Source organism: Notothenia rossii, assembly GCF_949606895.1.
Source record: "Notothenia rossii genome assembly, chromosome: 10".
Taxonomy (NCBI): domain Eukaryota; kingdom Metazoa; phylum Chordata; class Actinopteri; order Perciformes; family Nototheniidae; genus Notothenia; species Notothenia rossii.
The window spans coordinates 6,858,971-6,885,919 of record NC_136908.1 but is presented as its reverse complement, the minus strand read 5'-3'; the positions used below and the strand labels follow the sequence as shown (position 1 = coordinate 6,885,919).

The window sequence follows — 26,949 nt, the reverse complement described above, 5'->3', positions numbered from 1 at the left end:
GTGTGAGCAGTTTTTATTTTAAAAGCATCTTGTGCCACGCCACTGAGGGGGGAAATTAGTTTACTTATTTGACTTCCCTACCTGCAGCATAACTGTAATAAGATGGGGATTATTGTAAACCATGGTGTGCACTTCAGGCAGGTTCGGACATTATTGATTATTTTGGAATATATTAATAATAAATGATACAACAATTGACATGTAATGGTAACGACGAGACGCCGTTACTAGAGTTATTTATTAAATGGCATTAATGGTATAAGTGTTCACCCCCATCTTGTCTGTTGTTTCCGGTCGTCTCTGTGTTCCCTCCTGCTGATTACCCAATTGTGTTCACCTGGTGACCTGTGTTTGCTCCTCCCCCCCCCCCCCCCACCTGTGTCTTGTTAGTCTGTGTGTGTATTTAGGTGCTGTGTCTTGTTAGGAAGGGAGTGGGTGTGAGATCTTTGTGGCTGCAGGATGTGTTCACGGAGAACAGCAGGATTGAAGCTGTGAACTATGTGCACATGATTTTAATAAAGGCCCCCGTCGGGTTATATTTTTGGACGTTCTGCCTCTGCCTCCTTGCTTGGTCGGGCCGCTCAATGGTCAGTCTCACAGTAATAGAGCGAGAACTTTAATATGTAGACTGGAAAAAATGCTGCTGCAAAAACAAATTAAACAATAATGAAAACAAGCTGTTTTCACTTGAAATAGGTGAAACAAATCTGCCAATAGAACAGGTGAAAATTAGCTTGGTAAGATTTCTGGAAATAAGAAGGGATATTTAGATAAATCAGATTATCTGGGAGAACTCATTTTGAACTGTGAACCAGAATCAGGAAATGTTGTGTTACAATATAAGCCGCACATGCTCAAAAGTGTTCTGTTTTCTGATGTTGGTTGGTGGTTTTCTAATAAATATGTAAAAAGATATGTGTTTCATCTGAGATACAGTGCAACTCAAAATAAGATTGTTTTACTTAACAAGATGATGCATTGTCCAAAAACAAGACCCAATATCTGAGTGCAGTCAGGGCCAACATGAGGCCCCACGCAAAGTCATATGATGAGGCCCTCAGCTTGAGATAATGATTGCAAGATAAACTTTGTGAAAGAAGTTCACAGAGACATAGCAGAACTTTGCACAGAATAGCTTTAACACTCTGGAAAGCACATAAAGACATGGTTCAGTCTTTGCACAGAGAGAGATGTGGAGCTGTGCTGATGCATCGATACAGGCGATTACAGATCACTGTAATCAAGAAGAGCTGGAGGGCGGCAGCCAAAGTCCTGCTGGCTCCAAGATAACAGACCAAGGCTGTGTCCAAAATCACTCCTTATTTACCATTTCACTTTACTAAGTGTGCAATTTCTACCCTCTGACATGTTATTGAAGAGCCTGAACTCAGAGTGTAAAATTCCTCCCCACGGTGCAAATGACAAAAAAAGTCTTAGACATTTAAACTTAAGTATGTATTTTATGCCCCTTGTAGCACTTTAGGATTGCTTTTAGTCATGAAAGGTGCTTTACAAATCAAATGCATTATTCTTATTTGTATTAAACTACTTTTTGCAAACAATTTTACAATGCTATGCACATTTGAACTTGTGGATCAAATTGTATGTGAAAAGGTTATGTTGTAAATGCAACCATTTTTTCAAATTAAATAAAAGCATGTATATCAACTACAGATGTCTGTCCATGATGGCATTATAATGTTCCACTTTGTTCTTATGTGCAATTCAGATTCAAGGACACCTAATATGCAAAATTCGTTTTTTCATGTCTTTTATACATCAACGTGTGTACCCTCTGTGTTAAAAAAGATTCTCACTCTTTTTGTCCTGATCCATCGATTTAAAAACCTGTCTGAAAATGAGCTGATCAGATCGGATCACTCTGGGATGTCACAATGTTTTTTAATTGTGTACAGGCTAAAGACACAAACATGGACATAACAATAACATATACTGTAGGAGATGACGTTCCCATCTCAGAAAAAACAAAAACAGAAGAAATAAAGATACAGTCAGTCGGATCACTTCAACATTTCACAAATAAAAATAGGTTGACGACCAAATACCACCAAAAACACGACACAGGGTCACAATGTTTGTGTGCAATATGTAGTACACAATGTGCAGTGTGGTGAGAGATGCATGCGATGCTTTCAGCAGGCAGTGTATAGACTCTAAATCATGTGAAAGCTGGACTGCTGTGACTGATGCACGCGTCAGAAATCTGCAATAATCTAATTAAAGGAAAAGCATTCTGCAGCCACAGGAGAAGAGTTTGAGACGGTATCAATCACACATGATGCACATGTTACACATTACTGTATGTAATATGGCTCTAGGGGCACAATGTGTAATGAGCTGTGCAGCTAATGCAAATTGCTGCCGGTGGCTCAAATAAAACTGTAGCCGCAGTTTCATTGTGTATACGGAAAACTATGTATATTTAAGTTTTACTTTATGAAAAGAAAATTCACAGAAATTGTGAAGATTTTCATGAAGAACAAACAGGTCTTATATTGTATTTTAATGCTGAGGGTACGGATCTTATTTATGCTGCAAAACAATGCATTGAGGATTTGTTAAGTTACGAATGTATAGGAGTGTTATTGCCCTCGGGCAACACTGAGAGAAGGAACCCCGCTGGAACGTGCCACAGAAACCAATTGGTATCGAAACTGATTTATTTAGGAATATGCAATATGTGAGCACAATGTGAACTTAAAAAATACCATGTTTTCTTTGAGAATACGCTTTTTATTAATATTATTATATGAATTTGAAGCTAAAGTTGGAATACAATAACTGCAGCATTAGCTTCCAATTTGAAAAGCTAATCCATCTTTTACAAAATGTGAATTCTTTGTGAATATGTCGAGTAGCAAATATACAATTCATCCTTTGAAGAACTCGTGATTACTCCTTGGTGATGTATTGTGTCTTTTAACAGTGAAGTAATCAGGTATGCTTAATTTAAAGGTTTAATAATGCATATTCTTTCACCAGGTTTGTGTTTATTTCAGCCGACGGACATGTTCAGAGAGATTGCACTTTTGGGAACTGAGAGACATTTTCTAAAGCTGCAGGGGAAGTGATGTCGTCTTAAATTTAAAAACACATTGTACCTCCTGGAAGTGTGATATATCACAACGCCCAGCTAGAGCCCGTTATGTTGTTTATCGCCAGAAATAACAGCGCTACTCGCCATCTAACGCTGACATTGGTTTCATCATAAAAGCAGATTAAATATGCATTATCGCAGCGCTCCTGTGGGAATTCTCTCCGATAACAGTCTGACCCTCTCCTGCAGAGTCAGCATGCTGCAGGAACGTCTGGCCATATGGACGTGTTGGGGGTGTGAAGGATTGCCAACCAACATGGATGTATGAAGATAAGGTGCACCACATGGAGAGGGAAAGTCATTTTGGCAACAGGGTTTTTCGATCCAGTGCCAAATGTTTTATCTCTGAGGTGATTTATCTTCATCTGGTCCCAAGCGTTTACTCTAAGGCAGTCTGTCAAGTCTGGAGAGCAGAGCACAAAGCACCCAGAAGACAGTCCCTTCAAACAAAAGTCCTTCATTGGCAACTTAGCGGAGCTGGGCGAAACAAGGCAAGAAAACAAAACTCTCTCAGGAAATAAGCATCCAACATCATCAAGACTCCGACAACTAACAGCAAAACCAGAATTTAAATGCAGACAAGACTAATCACAAGACAAAGGGGCACCAGGTAAACACAAAGTTATTTCCTTACATATATAAATATTGTGGTTTCATTTCCTCATTATATGTTAACCTTTATAAAGGGGGTGAATAGTGTCTTGGTAATCGATAAAAACATATTACAAGATATGCAGTACAATCATACACAGTACATATGAAGTCATCATGAGTACATTTGTGCTTAAAAGCTTTACTTGATAGGAAACAGGATGATTTAGCTACCACCGGTTAATATATATATATTTGAAATAATAATGTTGAAATGAGACAAATACAAATACAAACACAACCGGGGGAGAAAAAGATTAATCTCCGTTATACCCATAACTAAAAGCATGGTATTTAGTATTTGTCTGAAAGAGCCCAGTCTGCTCTGATTGGTTAGCTGGCCGGCTCTGTTGTGATTGGTCAACCAATTCGAGATGTCCCGCCCCTTTAGCCTATCACACAATACAGTGATTTATTTTAGAATTGTTCGATAACTAAAAAATAAAACCTTTTCTTACGACATTACAGTACATTTTCTTTAGCTGATCCAAAGCCACTAACAAGAAGTGCAAACAACCATGAAGATACACATTTTTTTGTTCTGTTTTCTATTAGCCAAGGTGTAGTTAATACCAAACCCAAATCTGAACTTAACATTGACTTTTTTTACAGAAACCTGGTTAGAAAGCGACCAACCTGCTGTTTTGTTTGAGATGTTGCAGGGGTTCAGTGAGCGTGCAATACCTGCAAACATACCTTCTCCAGTTCCTCACAAGGTCTCATGAGCCGCGTTCACACCAGAGTACTTTTCCCACTTTAGTCCCAATATAGTTCCGAAATGTTATGTTCACACCAAAAAGAGCCGGAATTAAAAATGAGTTCATGAGAACCTTTTTACCCCCTTTTCCGTCCCTGCTAGAGAGCAGGGACTCTCATGCGGGTCTCTTGTGAGAAAAGAGCTATATTTCTGATTGGCTGGGCGGATTGCAAACCACGCCCCGTAAAACTCAAAAAAGGTGTTGTGAAGCCACCATTTTATTATCCTCGCATTAGCATTATTAGCATTAGCATTAGCCCAGCGCAGAAAGACTAACTTATGGCAACACAAAATAAAACATGGGAGCGGTGGAGATGAGGAGGTGTCGGCGTTCTGGTGATTTACTCTGAAGGCTTCAGTAGAAGCTGCTGGGAGTCCCAGCAGCTTCTACTGAAGCTAGTCCCTAACTCCGGGAACTTCCGGCCGGGGATTTTGGGCGGCAGTATACACAAGTTATTGAGCCGTTTCCGCTCTACATCCTGAACTCCTCCCTTCGATGCAATGCACTTCCGTTTTGGCGGACTGGGTTTGTTTTGCTAGCTAGCTCCGTTGTGCCGACAAAGCACTGATATCGCAGAGACAAAGAGGATATAACAATTACAATATGAAGAAAAGTGGTTCGGGAACTACGTGTGCGGTAGTTGGTTGCAATCACTCGAGAAAGCACCTGAACGAGTGGTTAGATAGAGAGTGCTACGACCACAAACCAGCTACGAAGAGGCAATGTCCATGCGCTCCATTGTTGACATTTTTTCGCAAGCCTGATACCGACTCGGAATCAAGGACCTGGCTGAAGGCATTGAATTTAAAGAAACCACCCCGCAACGTTTTTGTTTGTTCCTATCACTTTGTTGACCAAAAACCAACCAAGGATAATCCTTTCCCAGCGTTGTGGTTGGGGTACAATCGCCCTCCCCAGCCAAAGAGACGTCAACTCACCCAGCGGACCACTGCCTCCCCCCAGATAAAGAAACGCAGACTTGAAGCTGAGGGTAAGTTCAGCAACTTTAGCTATGAAGCTGACAATACTGTTAATTATGAATAAGTTGTCATACACTAACATTGCTACCGGTATTTTTGCTAAGGCAGTTGATTGTTTTGGAGATGGGACAAACAATGCCCAGGACGGCTACTTCATTAATTAATTGTGTGTGTGTGTGTGTGTGTGTGTGTGTGTGTGTGTGTGTGTGTGTGTGTGTGTGTGTGTGTGTGTGTGTGTGTGTGTGTGTGTGTGTGTGTGTGTGTGTGTGTGTGTGTGTGTGTGTGTGTGTGTGTGTGTGTGTGTGTGTGTGTGCGCGCCTGCGTGTAGATAGATAGATAGATAGATAGATAGATAGATAGATACTTTATTGATCCCCAAATGCCTGCCTGGACTCTATGCCTGCATTAATTTAGCTCCATCCATGTTTTCTCTTCCCCTTTTTAGATGCTCCTGAAACCTGTCAGCCTGCCTGTGAGACTGAGCCTGCTACACCAACATTTCAAGATGCCCAGACCCAATGGGAGGATCCGTCACATATTGACCACACATACTCTTCAACAACACAGTCTGTTAAAATAGACAAGGCCACACAGTGCGAGGCAGAAATGGGTCCTACTGTGACTAGCACCACGGTCATTGATGATGCTAGGTCCCGGCTGTATACAGGAGTGCGTATGGTTCAATTTTTCACCCTGGTGACGGTGTTGTTGCCTTTCAGTAAGCCATCAATTACCCTCCCTGTTGTTGACCAAATCCTGATGACCTTGATGAAGCTAAAACTAAACCTAATATTAGGAGATATTGCTCACCGCTTCAATGTGTCTACATCAATGGCAAGCATTGTGATTAGTCACTGGATTGACGTGATGGGTGAACAGTTCAAAGTCCTGATCCCCTGGCTTCCAAGAGAGACAATTCGTGCCACCATGCCCTTGTCGTTTCAGAGGAACTACCCTCGAACCACCTGCATCATTGACTGTGCCGAAAGTGCCATGCAGAGAGCCACAAACCACGACTCAAGGAGTGACACTTTCAGCCAGTACAAATCACGCAACACTGTGAAATATCTTGTCACTGTGGCCCCTAATGGGCTAATCATGTTTATATCTGACGCCTATGCTGGCAGAAGCAGCGATAAGTTTATCACCATGGACAGTGGATTTCTAGACTATCTGAGGGCTGGTGATGAGGTCATGGCGGACCTTGGGTTCACCATTCGAGACTTGCTTGATGAGAGAAGGGTCAGTTTGAACATCCCTGCTTTCACCTACAGGCGCAATCAGTTGACCAATGAGGAGACGACACGCACCAGGCGAGTAGCCAATGTCCGCATACACGTGGAAAGAGCAATCCAGAGACTGAAGGTCTTTAAGATTTTATCCCAGACCGTTCCCATCAGCATGGCACCGAAACTGGACAACATCTTAACCATCTGTGCTGGCCTAGTTAACCTGAAGAGTCCACTGATCAGAGTGCCTCGTGAGGTTTAGAATCTTGCCTCGTGTCCCTGTCTACCAACACCCAGCCATGTTGTTCATTAAATACAGATAAACACAACAAATACTGCATGCATTGTATTTTTTAATATTATATATGAATATTTTCATAGTGATGTAATGGTGTGGGCTGCTTTTATATTTTAATTTGTAATACCTGTTAGGATTAAACATGTGATCTTTCTTGTTGAAGCCATTTCTTTAGTTTCCTCTCAACAATTAATTCATTCAGTGTTATTTATGTACAGTATGAGCTTAATATGAATGATGAACTGTGTTAAAAGAAATTGTAGCACTCTAAGGAACATATGAAATGCAATAATGCAATAACAGTGCAATAATGAAATTAAATTACATCAAACTTTATTTTCACTCAAACAGTACAGGCACATATGATATATTGCACAGCATAAAGAGATCATGTAAATTGTGCATTATGTAAACAACAGACAACTGTTGGCTCCTGTGGGCATGACCTAAATAAGGCAGTTTATTTTGGTTTTAAAATGCTGAGATATTTACTGCAGAACTGTAACCTTCCCTCAACAAAATCGTCAACAATTTTCGGGAGCATGTGGGCAAAGTAGAATGTGCGCAGCCTTATGATATGCCTTCAGACTGTCCATTGCTTTTCCATCTATTGCCATGGATTGAACGAAGTAGGAGCAAATTTTGCTGTACGTTATGCTGGGCCACGTCGTCATGTTATCCTCCCAGTTTTGCACTGAATTCGGGTGGGGGAGAGTAACGCCATCTCCAGTCAAAGAAGTAGAATCGTGTTCCCAAGCTAGCATCACTGTTAGCATCGAAATCGCTGTGTTTACACCAGTGCCCGTCTGACTGTTTACACCGGTTTACACCGACAGACGCTGTGCAAAAGACTTCCGGCGGAAATGAAGTGCATTTGTGTAGGGTTATGGCGCTACCCGTGGTTTGTCGCGTAAACTTGTCTATACGCTGTGAAGTTGTTTGCGGCCTGCCAGTAAACCCAAAGCAGAAGAAGAAGAAGTGACGTCAGCGGCTTCATTTGCCTAATCCACCCTCAGGGACTTATTCCGGTGTGAACGCGATCTGTACTTAGTTCATCAGAACCAAAGAGTTCTGATGAACTAAGTTCTCATGAACCTTTGTGGGGAAAGTACTGTGGTGTGAAAGCGCCTATGGTCTCAGGTGATTTCCCATTTCTCCTACATTTTTATTTCATTTATTCCATTGGAAAACCAACAGAGAATAATACATTTGCAGCATGAATCCCAGGTATCAGCCTGTTGGTTACTGACCCCGGGACACATTTTATACGAGCACCCAACTCATCTCTCATTTATAGATTCACCTTCAGGTCCAGAGAGAGCACCAGTAATATGATTAAATCCATGAAGCACCAGTGCACACACCCCCACACAAACACACACACCATTATCAGTTCTTAATAAGACTTGTTATGGCGTCCTTAGGGAGTTTTTAAGCAGCTCGTAACTGATGCAGTTTCGCGAATAAAGCACTTCTACGACATCAAAGCTAAATATGAGAGATGTCACACAGTGTACTTTCCTCTTGCACATTTGATTCTCAGATTTCTCCTTTTTATTTGTGTTTTTATTGCCAGTCCTCCCAAGCTCGACACCTTTACCCAAAACAGAGTGCAAATGGGCTCAGTATGAAGATGTATTAATGTCAGTAAAACGGTTATGCTGCACAGCACTCTTTAAATCTTGTGTCTCCTAGCAATTCAAGCTTTTTATTCCCCAATAACCGTTCATCACACAGGTTTAAGAGCGTGCTCTCTAGCTGTTTCTTTCTGCCGTATACCAAAATGGCCTCTAATGTTGGCTCATGATTTTATGTGCGATGCCTGCAGGCCATGTTAAAGAAATCATGAGCATAATAGGCTATATATTAAATAAAAGCCAGAATAGAAGCACTTTGTACTCTTTTGATCCTGAGTGCTTCACAACATGCTGCTGGTTCTGTGATGCTGTCTTTCTGAACATGCTTAAGTGTGTAGATTAAATAGTTAGTTTAAGTAATGCATGCTAACAATTGGACTTTAGAATGAAATGCAAAGTAGGCCTACAAGTAAACACTGATAGGAGGATTGCACGTCTGACCCGATGATGGCACTTTGAAAGGTCAGAGGATCATCAAAAGTTATTCAAATCCATCCTGAAGGTGAATGTGTGCATAGTAAATGAAGTTATTATCATTATGCAGTGATTTCACATTGTTCTGAAAAGGGTTATTCTGCATAGGAAGAACTTTCTGTTTGGGATCTTTCAGTATATTTGGATTCTTATACCTTTGTGATTAAGTTAGAAAATGAATGCCAGACTTTTACTTGTAATAAAGACTTTCTACATTTTGATACTTCCATATTTAGTTTTTTTTAAATATGGTAAATGGACTGTACTTACAGAGTATAGTGGTTTATCAAGTCTTTACGACCCCTCAAAGCGCTTTAAATACTACATGTTATCATTCACCCTTTCACACCTCATTCATGGTGAGCAGTACCACTTGCTCAAGGAAGCTAACATTCACACACACTGGCCATCGGGAGCAACTCAGGGTTCAGTATCTTGCCCAATAATTCATTGACATGTTGACTGCACGCGCTGGGATTGAACCCACAACCTTCTGATTGAAAGACGACTCCCTCAGCTGTGGCTGCGACACAAGGCTAGAAGAATATGAGATCCTAGTACTTCTTCCTCCACCGTTAGACACCATATTTTTTTCTGACAGGAATACAAATGCAACGCAGAGAAAACCTTATGGATCTCAGTGAGAATCTGAATCAGCCGGATCAGAATACAATTTGTGTTCAGGTGAGGAAGATATAAATAACATATGGCTTACTGAGGGATTATAAACAGAGAGACTGATGGCTCTGTACGGCAGGGCTTTAATGGGACTGCACTAACTGGATTAGCAGATTGAAACAGGAGATGTACACTGAACAAAAATATAAACGCAACACTTTTGTTTTTGCTCCCATTTTTCATGAGATGAACTCAAAGATCTAAAACATTTTCTAAATACACAAAATAACAATTTCTCTCAAATATTGTTCACAAATCTGAAAAAATCTGTGATAGTGAGCACTTCTCCTTTGCCGAGATAATCCATCCCACCTCACAGGTGTGGCATATCAAGATGCTGATTAGACAGCATGATTATTGCACAGGTGTGCCTTAGGCTGGCCACAATGAAAGGTCACTCTGAAACGTGCAGTTTTACTTTATTGGGGGGGTCTGGGGGGGTCCGAAAACCCTAGGGTTAAACCCTAACCCTAACATGTCACCCATCTCCTTCGCATAGAGTTGATCAGGTTGTTGATTGTGGCCTGTGGAATGTTGGTCCACTCCTCTTCAATGGCTGTGCCAAGTTGCTGGATATTGGCAGGAACTGGAACACGCTGTCGTATACGCCGATCCAGAGCATCCCAAACATGCTCAATGGGTGACATGTTAGGGTTAGGGTTAAACCTGACAGGTGACAGGCATGGACTGCGTGTGTTCATAGACACTGGATACACATGTTGGAAGAACATGAAAAAAAATCTCCGGGATCATCAAGGGAGCAGTAGACACAATTGTGCTGCATTAGCGTGGTCTAACTTTAAGGCTGTGATCAGCGGACATAAGGAATCCATCGCAAGTCGGATTGACGCAAACAGGACAGATGAGGTGCAGGAGAACCGGGCTCACGTCAAATCCTTGTTCAAAATCACGTCATTTCTGGGAAGACAGGCCCTCCCTCTCCGTGGCCACAACGAGAGAGATGAGGATGAAAATAAAGGAAATTTCCTTGAACTTTTGGACGTTATTGCAACAGATGACAGGAACGTGAAAAGCAAACAGGAACGCAGGTATGCGCACTATTCTTCCCCAGAAGCCCAGAATGATATGGTGAGAGTTATTGGGGAAAATATCAGAAGTATAATCATAAATGAAGTAGGAGAAGCACGGTACTTTTCAGTGTTAGTGGATGAAACGAAAGACCTGTCTAAGAAGGAGCAGCTGGCCGTTTTGATCCGTTATGTACATGACGGGATTATAAAGGAAAGAGCCATTGGAACCTATCACATGAAGGACCTGACAGCTGAATCCCTGGCCCAGAAAATAATAAAGGAATTATCGAGTTTAGATATTCAGCTGTGTGTTGCACAATGCTACGATGGTGCAAGTGTTATGCGGGGTAATGTGCGTGGAGTGCAGGCTTTAATACGTGAAAAAGTGCCGCATGCAGCGTATATACACTGTCATGCACATAGACTAAATCTTGTGCTTGTGAGCTCGATAACTGAAATACCAGAGATGGCAGAGTTTTTTGGTGTTGTTCAAACACTATATACTTGTATTGCAAATAGCAATACCAGACACATGCTTTTCATTGAGGCTCAAAACAAGTTGGGACACAACAAAATACTGCACTTGGAGCGCACCTGTCCCACTCGGTGGCTGTATTGGTATAGGGCTCTACAGAAGATAAAACTGCGCTACGAGGCTATACTAGCTGTGTTAGATGCCACTATTGATGCTCATGCAGAGGGTTCAACTGAAGCTGCTGGACTTCGGACAAATATGCTGACAGTCACTTTTGTTGTGCGTCTTCATGTCCTAGAAAAAATCTTAAATCTCACTTATGGACTGTCTGAACAGCTTCAGACAAAAGACATTGCAATCACGATGGCTTCCAACCTCATACGGAGTACTAAGGCCCAGCTGGAAAAGATGAGGTCAGATAAAGAGTACCAGGACACACTGAGCAGAGCCAAGGCATTTTCCACAGAGCTCGGCCTCCCAAGCAGCGACACTGCCCCTCTGCGACCAGCAAGAGCACGGAGTGTGTCCAAAGCCTTGGCAGGGTTTATTGTCGGATCATCCAGTGGCCAGAGACAAACAGGAGATGACCAAGAAAAAAGACTATACTTTGAAACACTGGACCGCTTCATCTCTGAGTTAGATCGCCGATTTACAGATAATGATGAGCTACTTAATGCTATCCAGGCATTTGATTGTTCATCTCCCCATTTCATGGATGTAGTTAAAATGGAACAGTTTGCACAACTCTATGATGAACTGATCGACACCACCCTTCTCAGTTCCCAGTGTCACACAGCAAAAGCTTTCCTTGAACTTGAGATGAAGGAGGACGTGGAGGAGGAGAAAAACATAATGCTGGCTTTGACACGACTGAAGACCATGTCTGTCGCTTTTTCAGAGGTCATCAAGCTATTCAAGATCGCAGCAACAATTCCTGTCTCCACTGCATCCAACGAAAGATTCTTTTCCGTTTTAAAAAGAGTCAAGACTTACCTGCGGACCACCATGAGCGATGACAGGCTCCCAAACCTCATGTTGATGGCTGTTGAGCCTGCTGTCGTAAAATCCCTGGACGCAGATGAACTCGTCAATAACTTTGCTGCTTTGAGGACCCGCCGTTATCCACTTGTGGAATAATTAATAAAGTTCATCTCAAAGTAAGATACCCAAACATCTTATTAATATGATTTCTCTTTCTCTTTTCTTCTCCCTCCCTCCCTCTCCTCTCTCCCTCCCTCCCTCCCTCCCTCTCCTCTTTATATTTGGACTTTAACAGTTTACAGCAGTTTACCTGGTATGTTCACGTGATATTGTTGCAATTACATAGTGAACGAAGTGAACAGAAAGAGTGAAATTGTGTCAGAAAGGCTATTACTGCTGTCTAACCCTGCCGCTTGCTATCCATGGTGCTGAAAACGGATGCGTAACGGCGCATTTGACTGAATTGATTGATTGACGTGCGTAGTTAAGTGTTTGTGTCCATAGTTACTTGCGCTAGCGGGATGTGAGTGAGGCTGCATTTGAAAAAGTTCAAATTTTCCTAACCACACAGAAAAGCTACATAGCAGACTTGTCACTTTTGTTATGATTATTTGCTGGGCATGTATATTGATTGATACTGTAGTTAAGTCATGTGACTAGTAACCTTGCCATACCTTAGCTTTGGCTGAATTGACGCCACTGCATGTTGCTCAAAGTAATCTCAGTCAGTCTCACTTCTGCGGCTCTCCCTCTCCTCTCGCGCCAGTGCGATGAGCCGCGCAGAGCCGGACACATCAGTGGACTCATCCAATTGAACCGCGAATTTAGACCCTCTCAGTCTTTCCAGCAGTTGTGATTTTATATCAGCAGACATGTCCTAAATTCGTCGTCTGCTCTTTAGCAGAAACAGACGTAACATTAACCATCCATTGTTGTTGCTGGCTGTAGTCCTCGCCCTTCCTCTCAAAAAAAGCCCGGTCTTTTTTTACATAATGGATGCTTGGTCTCGAGGTGCCTCTTCAATTTGGCAGGCTTCATCGCCTCATTGGCAAGACACCGCAGGCATATCAGACATTTCGGTTTCCCTTCCACTTCAATAAATCCATATTGGAGATACTCCTCATCGTATTTCCTTACTTTTGTTTTTCATTTACTTCATTTGTAGCCGTAACCGGTCGTTTTAAAAATCGGTCCATCTTCGTAGTATGCTAGCCGTGTTATCCTATGATGCTAGAAGTGGCGCTCTCTGACTGACGTACCAGTTATTGTTGTTTCCATGGTAACGGGTGACGCGCTTGATTTTTAAATGTATAGATTCGTTAGATTAGAACGTAATCTATGAACTATTTTAGATTAAAAAAAATAAAATGTTATTTGTTGAACTATGAAGCCTTTTGTAAAAAAAATAATAATGAAAAAAAAATGATATGATAATTTAAATGAATGAATCTGAAAACTTTTCACGGACCCCCTGGCAGAGTGCCACGGACCCCCGGGGGGTCGCGGACCCCACTTTGAGAACCACTGGTCTACATGACGTGGCCTGCCGACATTGCCACTTTCATACAGATCATACTAATGCCCTCGATTGGTCTCTGTGTGTCATTCAAGCTCGGGAGGGTGTGTGTTGGTGTATGTGTGGCGCGAGCGAGCGAGAAAGCGCGCGCACCGGTTACGTGTATTGTGGTTAGCATCTGGTGCTAGCTAGCTGCGCTAACGGATATAAGGAGCTTTTTCAACAACAAGGTGGAGGGAAAGTCCTTTGCTGTCAGACTGAGAGGCTGATAACTACAGCTCTGGTGAGGTAAATTACTCTCTGAGTCTTTAGATAGTTAACTTAGTTTAAGTTATCTCAGTGGGTCTCAAACGGTTCGGTCACCATTTATGTAAACATATATTTCCATTTGAGGGGGTAGTGATTAGTAAAATATGCATGAATAATACAAACAAAATGTTAACTAGGTGAAAAAAGGTAAGATAAACTTGTTGAGAGCTAAAACTAGTCTTTGCTGTTGCCTCAAAGAGGAGCAGGGGGGAGAGGAGGGAGACAGGAGAGGCCGATTCAGGAGCCCAGACACACTCACAACTATAAATGAACCAAAAACAAATAAATAAACAAGTTTCAATATTTTTTCATATTGGATATTGTATGTTATTGGTTATGGCCATGTACTTGTGATTTTATGATTATTTAAATGTATACATTTTTGTTTCATATGGGTGTAGTCTCTTTATTTCCCCCTCAAAATGCACCAGATTGATGCATTTAAGTCCAACATTTAAAAAAAAATCTTATCCCAAATAGATTTGCAATTTTTTTTTAAATAGTAACCCATCTTCATATGTTTCTTTTTGGGTAGTAGATTTAAACTAGAGGGCTATCACTTTGTGCAGCAACGCTATTGACAAATAAATCCAGCAAAATGGCACAAAAAACTGGTAGTGGCCTCAGGGACGAGGAGTCATTTAACCAGCCAGTAGGAGTCAAGCTTTACTTTCTTTTATATCCATAAAGAAAAAGTAAATCTGTTTACAGTTGTTTCATTATGGATGTTGAGAGGTATCCATATATCTCTTCATTTTGCTCTCAAAGTGCACCAGATTGATGCATCTAACTTCAATATTTTAAAAAAATGTTCCCGGGGGAGCATGCCCCCGGACCCCCCTAGACTAGAGGGTGTCAGGTCCACTCCCCACTTATAAAAATAGATCTTTACCACTGCACCCCCTCTAATCTCAGATGCACCCTGTCCCTTAGTCATTTTGTTTAAGTACAGTGAGCCTTTCTAAAATATACAGTAAAGAGACAAACCCACCAGCATTATAGGATATACTATGACTTTGTGCCAAATACTTGTTGCTGATTTAGAGTACTGGCACCTTTTTTTATTCCAATTCAAGCACTGATAACAAGGTAGACGAGAAAAATCAATATCAGGCTCCCCACAGTGTTTCCTGCTGCAACACGTACATTCATCTCGTCTCAGGTCAGCAGGGAAGCCACAAGGAAACGAGACTAAAGACCACCTGCAACTGAGATACGGGATTGTCCCACTCTCAATAGCCTCAAAGCTCAACTCAGAGAATGGTTGAGAAACAAACAGACGTGCGATCACCGCTAAATGCACTTTAACACAGGGGTGTCTTCTCTTGTACCTTATATGTCGTAGCTGCTATATTGTATAACCATGTCATAAATACTTGTGTATGCTGCTCTTCCTCTTTTGCACCTTTTGCATATCATGTATTTTGTTTTTGCTATGTTTGTAAAATGTAATTTTCTTAAATGTTTTATGTGAGGGACTGCGGATGGAAATGAGCTCAAAGCTATTTCTGGCACTGTTACGCTTGATACATTTGAATGTTTTAAGTGTTCATGACTGTGCATTGTCCCTGCCAAATAAACGATTGAATAAATGGGAGTTAATCTGTGCAACCATAATCACTATGGAGGCTTAATTTAACCACTATTTCAGGCATTTCTGAAGAAAAAAAATCTTGATATTATTGTTTTTCTGCTATTTTACAACCCAACATCGCTCTATACACAAGAGAACAGAATCAAGACTATTCCACAACATTGTACTTTACTCTGAAATGCATTTAACCCTTATGTTTTTTTTTATCGGAACAAGGCTTCATGATATCCTCCACAACAGCTATATAAATACTACAAAACAGATTTTGACCATTTTTGCCAAGTCGCAAGTTCTCTAAAAAAAAGAGTGTATCATTTGGTGTTCGGGTCTGGGAGGACCCAGCAGAATTATTTTGGGTGACTCGAGGTCAAATTTGGTCCAATCAAGACTAATCTTTGACTTTAGACACTGAGATAAATCATGGGTCAAAATTGACCCGTGAACACCATGAACAGCTTTTGAACACAAAACAAGGGTTAATTAGTACCATCATTTCCCCTTTGAATATGTCTTTGTTATATCTTACCCAGGGGTAAGAAACATATAGTATGAGGGCAATACTGTGGCGATGATCTTGTATATAAGATATATCAAGAATGCAGGGTTGTTGGTTGTTCCTAGAGTCTCTAAAAGTACAATGGGAGCCAGAGCCTTTTCTTATCAAGCTCCACTTTTGTGGAATCAGCTTCCAGTTTGTGTTCGGGCGGCAGACACCCTATCCGTTTTTAAGAGTGCGCTTAAGACCTTCCTTTTTGATAAAGCTTATGGTTAGGGCTGATTAGATTCAGACCCTAGTTTTGCTGATATAGGCTCAGTTTGTCGGGGGACATCTTACTTCTTCCTTCTCTCTGTCTATACCTGTGTACTCTCATGTTCCGATTAACCCAGCTTCCCCAAATTTCTTTCTTTTTGGTTTCTATATACGCCGGGATCCGGAGTCATGGATGATCCTGCGGTCCTGTGTCATGGATCGCGAGTCCTGGATCTTGAGTCGTGGCTGTGGTCCTGGATCATAAGTCCTGGATGGATATCCTCGTGGATTCATCTTCCTATTATACACACATGCATTTCCAAACATTTGGACTACCTATGTTGCAAATGTATTATCTTTAGAATTTACACACGGCATCTATTGCACGTCTGTCCGTCCTGGGAGAGGGATCCCTCCTCTGTTGCTCTCCCTGACGTTTCTCCCATGTTCCCCTTTAAACTGTGGGGTTTCTCTGGAAGTTTTTCCTTGTGCGATGCGAGGGTCTAAGGACAGAGGGTGTCGCATTGTCATACTGATATTCTGTACAAACTGTGAAGTCCACTGAGACAAATGTAACATTTGTGATATTGGGCTATATAAATAAACATTGATTGATTGATTGATTGATATCAATTGTCGAGAGAATATGATGCCCGTATACAAGATGTCGCCGCGGATGTAAACATCAACGCGTCATCAGAGCTCCGTAAAAATAAAGCTATCTCTGCCGTCGGACGGTCTATTTGATACGATTTTCATATTATTGCAGAAATTATACCGTTTTTGACAAGCTTTAATATTTTACAGGGAAAATCGACATTTTGGTAGGAGGGCGCAGCGCCAATGTTACCCAGTTTTGACAAAACCCTGTCTTACCTAATTAGGACTTATCAACTTATTGTTTAGGGATCATTTAGGGTAAGATTAAATGAGTTTTAACGGTATTTGGTTGGTGTTTATAAACTTGTATCAATTCTGTATAACATGAAATCTCTCCAAATAAAAACGTAAGTAAGACACATTTTAAAAGCATGGTTTAGTGTCTACTCCAGGGGTGTCAAACTCAAATACACAGTGGGCCAAAATAAAAACTGCGGTACTAGTCGAGGGTCAATTTATTGTAAAACTTATTGAAATGAACTTATTGCACATATTAAACCTGGAACTAACAAAGCTTAAATGATTGCCTATAAAAACAACATTCAACATGAAATAAATAAATAATCAGTTGCATTCATTTCTTATGGCTCTATCTGCAGCTTTTCCAGAGGCATTTCTTATGATTACATTTTCCCACAGGCCAACAACAGCTTCAACAAAACTATTTCCCTCAAAGAGAAAACCAAACATGCCCTGTTGTCGTGAGAGAAAAAGTGCAGAAGGAAACATTGAAACTCAGTGTGCTGCTCTGTGATGCTAGTTCAGATACTTGGCATCTCATCTCGGGTGCAAGTTCATCAATGTTTGGGCTCAGGCTCTGAGCTGAGGAGACCCTCAGGATGGAGTGAAGGTGTCAAGACCTCGACACAAACTGATGAACCCAAAAGCACGACCCAGAGACCAAGTCTTGAACATAAAAAAAAAGTATATTTATTTTCCCAGTTCAGGTAATTCCTCTTAACAGAGCAGGTGGTGGAAATAACTAAAAGCGCTCTCAAGGAGGAAAAAACTAACGTAACAAAAAGAGGACTTAATAAAAACTTAAGCCAACAAAAAATAAAAAAATTAAAAAAACCTGACATGAGTGAAAAGCAATCCTTTCAGAGCTGAGGCTTGGCACGACCATTCAGGGAAACAAACAAGACGAACTGACACAGGACAGGGGAGAGACAGGAGAATTTAAACATGAGGGGAGTGGGAACAGGTGGAAACAATCAGGGGCGGGGCAGACACTGATGATGGCGGGAAAAACACACAAGGGGCGGAAGAAACAGGGCCTGAAATGAAAGACAAGAGGTAAATACAAAACAAAACAGGAAGTGACAGACAAAATACATAAACAAACTAACACATTTGACGAGACACAACAGAAGCTGTGCGTGCAATATACCGGCGGGCCAGATCTAATAGTAATTAGAAATTATCCTGCGGGCCGAAATGAAATCCACCAAGGGACGGATTTGACATGTATGGCCTACTCTCTGAGGCTTTATCGCATGTCTCTATGTTATCAAATTGAAGGAAAGAAGTGAAATAATGTTGAAAAGTCGAGGCCTCTCTTTAATAAAACCTTTTAAAAGCTCCAACTGTTCAAAACTCTCATCATCTATCACTTTCCTGTGGAGAAGTCATTTATAATCTGCACACTGAGTATGAAAAGCCAACTTTTAACTGCATTTTAATGTCTTATGTAATAAAAGGCAAGTCATTAATTTGTGTATCCCCTCCTTGATTCCTTTTTAATAACGACATCAATTACATAAGCAGGTTACAATTTAAACTCCTGCTTCCTGAATGGCTTTGTCCCAGCTGTGCACAGTTTTTATTCGTGGGATATCATCCGTGGGATATCAGTTTCTACTTTAAAAGCTGGTTTTGCATGTGATTACGAAAACTACTTTAACCTTTACAGTAAGTTGATTGAAGATTGATTCCTGGCCACACACATTATAAAATGAAAGTGAGTAAAAGTGTTTTGTTAGGATGTATGACCTCATTCAGTGACCACAAGTCTTTGACCCTAGCTGCAGGAAACATTTTGAATAAGCAATATGTATTTCCTGCCTCTAATTTGAAATCCTCAGACCTTTTCGTTGATGCAGAATGAGGTCGGCTTTGTCTCACATGACTTGCATGTTCCCCTCCTACAATTAATCAAACCATCTTTGACCTTTACAATATAAGTTGGCCTGTTTCCGAGCACATTATGCAGAGTTCATAATGTAGCAAATGACTTTTTAAAGTTCATTTCAGAGTCACGCAGCCTAGCTAACACTATCCATCAGGACTGACTCGACTCTTAGGAGCAAATTTTTCTTCTGCAGAGGATCATCAGTAATTGCTTGTAAATGTACCAAACCCAGTTGAAATGTCCCGGAGGTTGCTATAAATCAAATGCAAATGAAAAGGCAGTACAGAAATACCCGACTTCATGTTGGTTGCTGGTCTTTGTGTAATGCACTTACTGTATATGAACCACTTAGTGCTGTAGTAGGGGTCCAACTCTAACCATTTAATTGCTAAAATCATTTTACAGCCCATCACCAATAAGACCCCTGCTGCAGAGAAAAAGATCATTCAAAAGGGACAAAAGGTCAGGCTATAGAGTTCTTGTGTAAAGAGCTGTTACCATTAGCACGGACTGTACTGTACATGCAGGTGCAACACAATCTATGTTCCTCCCTTTTCTCACACTGATTGATGCGTTTATCTCAATCAATAGCGATTATTAATCGAAATAAAAGATGGAATAACATCTCAATTAGATCACGTAATTACATTCACTTACTGATAGAGTACAGAACGACACAGGTTATATTTGTCGTCTACAGGAAATACTACCATGCTTTTGTGTACCCAACAAAACTATTAATGCAAACATGTTTTTTGAGTCTTCACAAGTGTTCAGAGAGTGAAGAGTTCAACATAGTTTTTGATATCATAGGGGTTCAGATACCAGCTCTCTGTCAAACATTGTATTGCTAAACAATGATTCCTCTCTTTTATAAAAACTTGCTTTTTGCTGGATTAACTGCAGCCAAACAAATCCTTAACGCCCAGGGGAAATCTCCATATTCCCTATTTATTCATTTATGGAAATCTTCCTTTCATAATGTATTCATCTCAGAACTGTCGGTCGCATCTACAATGCTAAAGGAGAACAATTAGAGGCTGCTCACCTGGTTATAGCCTTCTTGTAAAGTACGATTGAATATACTCACAACTTGCTGTATGGAAAGATGATTAGGAGAAGACTCAGTGCCAAACTAATACAACGATCAGTGTGATATATAAATAAATAGTGAAAGGTTGTGTTGAATTGTGTGTGAACAGATGAATTTATCTGATTGAAAACAAACTAAATCTATTTGTACAACAACAGAGGGAAAAAAATAGGGAAGGCGGAGAGGATTTGCCATTATTTATTTTTCTGTATCATATTTGTAAAATGTGCACCTGTCTTTGCAAAAAAGTTGGGCAGAAACAAAATGATGGGCTGCTCTTCTTGTTCACCTTCTTCTTCGGCGTTAGCATAGCAAGCTGTGTCGAAAATATATCAGTTCTCTCATTTTACATATAAAAGACTATCAACTGATCTATCACCAGTGTTGGGCAAGTTACTTTTAAAAAAATAACTAGTAATAGTTATAATTACTGCTCTCAAAAAAGTAACTAGTTACTTTATTAGTTACAAAATTATAAAAGTAACTAGTAACAAGTTACTTTACTTTACTTTAAAAAATAATAACCAAAGAAATGAAAGTTGTTGTGTTGTTCTGTGGCACAGAAGAGAAAAGACAAATCCCCACATGTACATTACTTAGGTGCTTCAGGAGATTGGCATTGCTGTTATTCGATGTGGCCAATGCTTTCTGTCCTGCACACAGTTTACATTTGACCGTAATCTTTTTTGCGTCCTTTATCCCCACAAATTGAAAATAGTGGTTATATCTCCAAGTTGTAAATGCGCTGCTGCTCTCGCTGGTACTTGCATCTGCCATTGTGTGTGTGTGTGCTGGTGGTGGGCGTTGCCGTGTGTGTGTGTGTGTGTGTGTGTGTGTGTGTGTGTGTGTGTGTGTGTGTGTGTGTGTGTGTGTGTGTGTGTGTGTGTGTGTGTGTGTGTGTGTGTGTGTGTGTGTGTGTGTGTGTGTGTGTGTGTGTGTTAGCATTAGCAAGTGTTTGTGTGTCTGTAGCTGTGTCCCAATTCAGGAGGCTTGCACACTGCGAAATGAGACGGTCTACGGAGCATGTCCTTGTACGTCACCGGCAGTTACCCCCTACATGTTGCCGCCCCCGTCACCTAGCAACCAGCTGCAGTCACAAGTGCCGGTAATAATTTCTGACACTAGGCAAAATATTTTCAAACTGTTTTGAAAACTGTTCAATATGGAGTCAGATCTAGCTGTACTTATTTTTGGTGTTATATAATATGTTTAAATAATTTTCCCGAGGTCGCAACAGGCGCACCATCTACTTCCGATTAATGGAAGACCATTTCCAGGTAATGATGCTTATATCTATTATCATATGATATTAATATATTTGTACTGTATTTTTAACTAACAGTAATGTTAATATTAGCCTATAATACATGTTTAAAATGTTATTTCTCAGGTTGAGTATAGCTTGTGTATGTACATATATATATAGCCTATATATATATAAACATGTCTATAGAGATATATTTATACACAAACACAGAATATATGTATCTGTATTTTTAGCTAACAGTAATGTTATTAGCATATAATACTGATACAAATTTAATTTCAGGTTGAGTATAGCTTGTGTATATATAAATATATAGTATATATATTTATGTGTGTATATATCAATAAACATATATATATATAAACATGTCACTAGATATATTTATACACATGAACACAGAAAAAAAATGCTCTTCACTTATTTAACCCTTTTTTCTCAACCTTTCCCTCTACCAGCCAAGGCCCCTGTATTGCAGGATCAATTTAAGCATCCCTTTTTCAATGACCAGGATACACGCCCTGATTTCAAGCTGAGCAGGGAGTCCCTAAAGGTGCTGCTGGACCTCCTGGGTCAGGACAGGAGACACGGCTGGGGGGTCACAATTGAGACCCTGGTGTTCCTGTTCTGGCTGGCAAGTGGGGCATCATACAGGGTTGTCTCCAGAGTTCTTGGGATGCCTAGATCCACGGTACATCGGATTGTCCACAGAGTGACTGAGGGGGTGGTGGCCATTCGCCACCAGGTCATCCACCTCCCCAGGAGAGAAGAAGACCTGGAGGCTGTGTCGTGTGGGTTTGCAGGGCTGGCCAGACACAGAGCCTTCAGGAAAGCTGCTGGAGCAATCGACGGCTGCCATGTTCGCATCGTGCCACCAAGCGGCCCTGATGGTCACTGTTACAGAAACAGGAAACTCTTCAGCTCAATTTTGCTGCAGGCTGTTTGTAACCATCAGGGCCGCTTCATTGACACATACGTGGGCTCGCCTGGGTCAGTCCACGACTCTAGAGTGCTCCGCCACAGCCCACTCTATCGGCGGGCACTCTACCCTCCTCCAGGGCACTATATCCTCGCAGACGGGGGGGTACCCCTTCCCCTCATCACTCCCTACAAATGGCCGCTGCAAGGTGTGGGACCCCAGCGCTTCAACAGCCATCACTCCCGGGCACGCTGCATCATCGAGCGTGCCTTCGGGATGATGAAAACAAGATTCAGGAGTATCTTCCTGCAAGCGCTGGAGGTGCACCACACCTTTGTTCCTCAAGTAAGTAATCACTCATTAGGACATTCTGATAATACTGAGGAGTAGATCTGACATGAGGTATAACATAGATATATATATTTCTGCCAATTTAAACATTTCAGATCATAACAGCATGTGCCGTCCTCCACAACATCTGCATTGGGGCCGGCGACATCATGGCCCCAGAAGAGGACATTGTGGAGGATGTAGCGGAGGAAGAGGGGGAGAATGTGTTGGAGGCAGTCAGTGGTGCTCCTTGGCGGGACCAACTGTCTGCAGAGGTGTCTGTCCTGGAGGAAGTTCCTGGTGACCACGATTATGTGTAAAGGTATGTAGAACAATTGACGAGCTGTGATAAAATAACCTTGTGCAATATTTATATACATCTTTTGTTCCTATCTGCTGCTGAAAACCTCTTAGTGACATGGCAGCCGTCGATTGCGTCCGCCCTGCGAACCCTAGCCCAACAATCCGATGTACCGTGGAGAGAAGCATCCCCAACAGCTCTGGAGACCACCCCAAAATGAAGCCCCACCCACCGTCAGAGGACACCAGGGTCTTAATTGTGGCAGCCAGGTCCAGCAGCACCACCTGGGACTCCCTGCTCAGCCTGAATATGTGTATTAGTTTAAATGTTGTTTTATTTGTATGTTATTTTATTTGTATGTTATGTTGATCAATTAAATAAATCATAAGTTTCATATTGCTCATTACATTTATTTATTTATTACATTATTTTCCACTAATCTTTCTAGCAGAGTAAAAAGCCTGTTGATGTTCTCCCTGCTCTCCTGGGCTGCCTCCCTCTGCAGCTGCATGTCTTCTCGGATGAGGTCCATTAGCCCATCCTCAACTCGATCCTCATCCTCGTCCTCCTCTTGGTCCCCCACTGCTGCACTTGGCCGTGGCGTGTCCTCTGGCATGGAGGATATTAGGACAGGGGGGCAGATGGAGGGCCTCTGTCCTAATATCTCGTCCATTTGGATAAACCATGGCCAAGTTGCAGCAGTGGGTTTCCCACTGACTCCCTCTCCTGACCCTGGGTATTTGCAATCCTAAAGGCAGAGTAAAACAATCATGGCCGTACAAAAAAAAACACCAGCAGATAAACAAATGTCAGCAAATGTGTTTATTAACTTGTAAAACTCACATACTTTATATCTTTTTTTTAAGTTGTCCCACTTCTTCTTAGCCTGCAGGGGAGTAACACTTCCCTGCAGGCCCATATCTTCCAAAACCGTCCTAATTACAGAGAGAGCAGTCAAAAATCTAGTATTATGAATAAAACAATAACAATGTCACAAGGACACACACACTTAGGAAGAAATCTTCTTTCTGTTTTTAATGGTGGCATGGAGCCATCCCTACACAAATACAACAAAGAAATAAGGCATTGTCCCATATACTAGTTGTGTTATTAGAATGGACTGTATGAAATGAGGGATTATTCATAAAATAAGAACCATACAAAGTGGATATTGTGCCTTACCTCCAAGCGATGATGGTGGAGAATTTGGCCCCCGTGAAGAGGGCTTCCTTCTCCCCGCGCATCTGGATAAATTGTGTAGTCTGCTCCTTGCTCCCTATCAAAACAAAATTGTTGCAGTAAGATTTGTATAACAAAAGCAGTTAAATAAATAAATTAGCATTATAATGAAACCCAACAATATGAAAACCAAACAGGGTTTAGAAATATTCACTTCATATTATTTTATGTATGTAATATAAAGAAGACATCTAACCCGTATATTTAAATACACAAATTAAATAGGTTTACTTTTCTTTCATGTCGTTTACTATTTGGGTGAGTTGAAACCCCATACTTACATTTAAAAACGAATCCAGCTGAAACCGCTGTAGCCGTTGATGGGACGTTACAAGCCATATTTTTTTTTTAAAACTCATTCGTCACCGTCACCCGTTGCATCCTGGGATATGGTAGACCGCGGAGTGTACATCAGATGTATCCTCTAAATCTGGGGAAAGAAGGCTGCATTTGCGGGCCGCATTCGGAGGAGTCTTGTCTTTTTTTGAAATTGGGACAGCCTTCGTTTGGCGGAAGTGAAGTATGCGGTCTCCGAATGCATCCTCAGGAGGATGCGGCCGCTGAATTGGGACACAGCTTGTGTATTTTCCCCATAAGGCAAGACCCGCCCAACTCTGTCTCTGATTTGCTTACCCTGAATTGTTACCCCGCGTTAACCAATCATCACCCCTCTCTGGTCACTTTCATTTTTCCATGGTGCTGTGAGAGGACATTGCTGTATTCGCCTGTAAATTACATCCGCAGCGAGATTCAGTTCAGTTCCATCACATAATGTAACGCAGTAATGCACCCATTTAAATCACAGTAACTATAACGGCGTTACTGAATGGGAATAGGTAACTAGTAACGTTATTAGTTACCACAAAAGGTAGTTGCGTTACAGTAACGCGTTAGTTTGTAACGCATTCGTCCTAACACTGTCTATCACTGACAGGTGTAGTGTAGTTCTCTGCCTTTTTCTGGGTTCCTAATTGTGAGAGAATAATTCTGTCTTTCTCCTTAGATATTTAACCTTTCTGTGTGGGGACGTTTATGACCAACCCTGAGTCTGTTATCTCCCGTAAGGAATGTGCTAATGCAGTCCAGATGTCGGGGATATCTCCAGTGTTCCCAGTGTTTACGCACCATCCCCCAATATGTGGATGAACTCTCTGTAAACTAGTTAAAAGATCTATTTGAGAGAGAGGGTGGGCAGAATTGATATGGCAACCCACCCATGCAGTCAGAACCTTTGGCTGCTCTGTGACTTGTGATGTGAATTTCTCCGGCCGATACTTGTAAATAAACATCAGTGTTTGACATCAAAGCTCCAACTCTCCTCGTGTCTCTCTGAGTCCTGACTCTCCATTGCTGCAGAAGTTTCCCTTACACTAATCATTACAAATCTTTGCGAATCAATATACTCTAAATAAGTAAATGCTGGGAGAGAGGGAAATAAGAAGAGGGGAGTGTGAATAGGAAGTGATTTAAGAAAATGAGCCGTTAAAAATGAAAGCTGGATTAATTATGAGTTGTGAAAATACAATACATGTGTCTCTGTTTGAGAGGTGAAATTACTTTGTAGTGGTGCAGAGTTCCAAGACCTTAATTTATCATTGCTTGCTCCAATCTGCATCAGCAGAATGCACATTTACGAGTAACGAAAATACACACACACACACACACACACACACACACACACACACACACACACACACACACACACACACACACACACACACACACACACACACACACACACACACACACACACACACACACACACACACACACACACACACACACACACACACACACACACACACACACCCAAGTCCCCTTTTCATCCTCACATGCAGCCTCTCCATTGTCCACAACGCTTCACCTCCCTTCTCAGAGCCTTATGCACATGTGATCCCTTTCTCCTCGCCTCATTGTGTAATTGAACTTGCTGTTTCTCCAGATAGCCTCTTTGACATTTAATTAGTTTCTCTCTGAAGTACATTTTGCATTTGCTTTATTCTTTATGCAGCCCCTCTGAAGATATACCACCTCAGTTCTCAATTACTTCTACGAGGAAAAATGTCTTCCAAACTCTGATTAATTATGCTCTGTATTTTACTTTGGTTTGACAATCCATACGTTATTTTAGACAATATGTATTTTCCACACACACACACACACACACACACACACACACACACACACACACACACACACACACACACACACACACACACACACACACACACACACACACACACACACACACACACACACACACACACACACACACACACACTGGAAACAGAGCCAACAAATTCATTAACATCACCGATATTAAAAATGACATCCAGTGCTTAATTTTACAAGCAAGATGGCAGCAGAGGAATGACTCAGGATATTGTAAAACCTTGCTCCTCTCTAAATTGATTTGTTCTTCCGCCATCACAACATATACAGAGGTAGTCTGGACTCAAATTACATGGATGAATATGTTTTTTGACAACTAAACAAAATCAAAAATGGAGATCAGAATATTTAAGATTCAAC

The 26,949-nt window shown here is 41.3% G+C and overlaps 2 protein-coding genes across 2 annotated transcripts; one reads left to right on the top strand and one right to left on the bottom strand.

Moving 5' to 3' along the window:
• Positions 1–5,115: 5,115 nt before the first annotated feature.
• LOC307022063 (uncharacterized protein) lies at positions 5,116–6,998 on the top strand (the record flags this gene model as incomplete). Its single annotated transcript, XM_079654637.1, has 2 exons — positions 5,116–5,518; positions 5,953–6,998. The coding sequence occupies exons 1-2, from the start codon at positions 5,131–5,133 to the stop codon at positions 6,996–6,998; spliced, it is 1,434 nt and encodes a 477-aa protein (XP_079510763.1). The 5' UTR covers positions 5,116–5,130.
• A 16,584-nt stretch (positions 6,999–23,582) lies between these two features.
• On the bottom strand, positions 23,583–24,996 carry LOC307022438 (uncharacterized protein). The gene is made up of 4 exons (XM_079655253.1): positions 24,699–24,996; positions 24,361–24,454; positions 24,026–24,113; positions 23,583–23,926 (listed from the first exon to the last, which is right to left on the bottom strand). Exons 1-4 carry the CDS (start codon positions 24,754–24,756, stop codon positions 23,588–23,590), a joined length of 579 nt encoding a protein of 192 aa, XP_079511379.1. The 5' UTR covers positions 24,757–24,996; the 3' UTR covers positions 23,583–23,587.
• Positions 24,997–26,949: the final 1,953 nt, after the last annotated feature.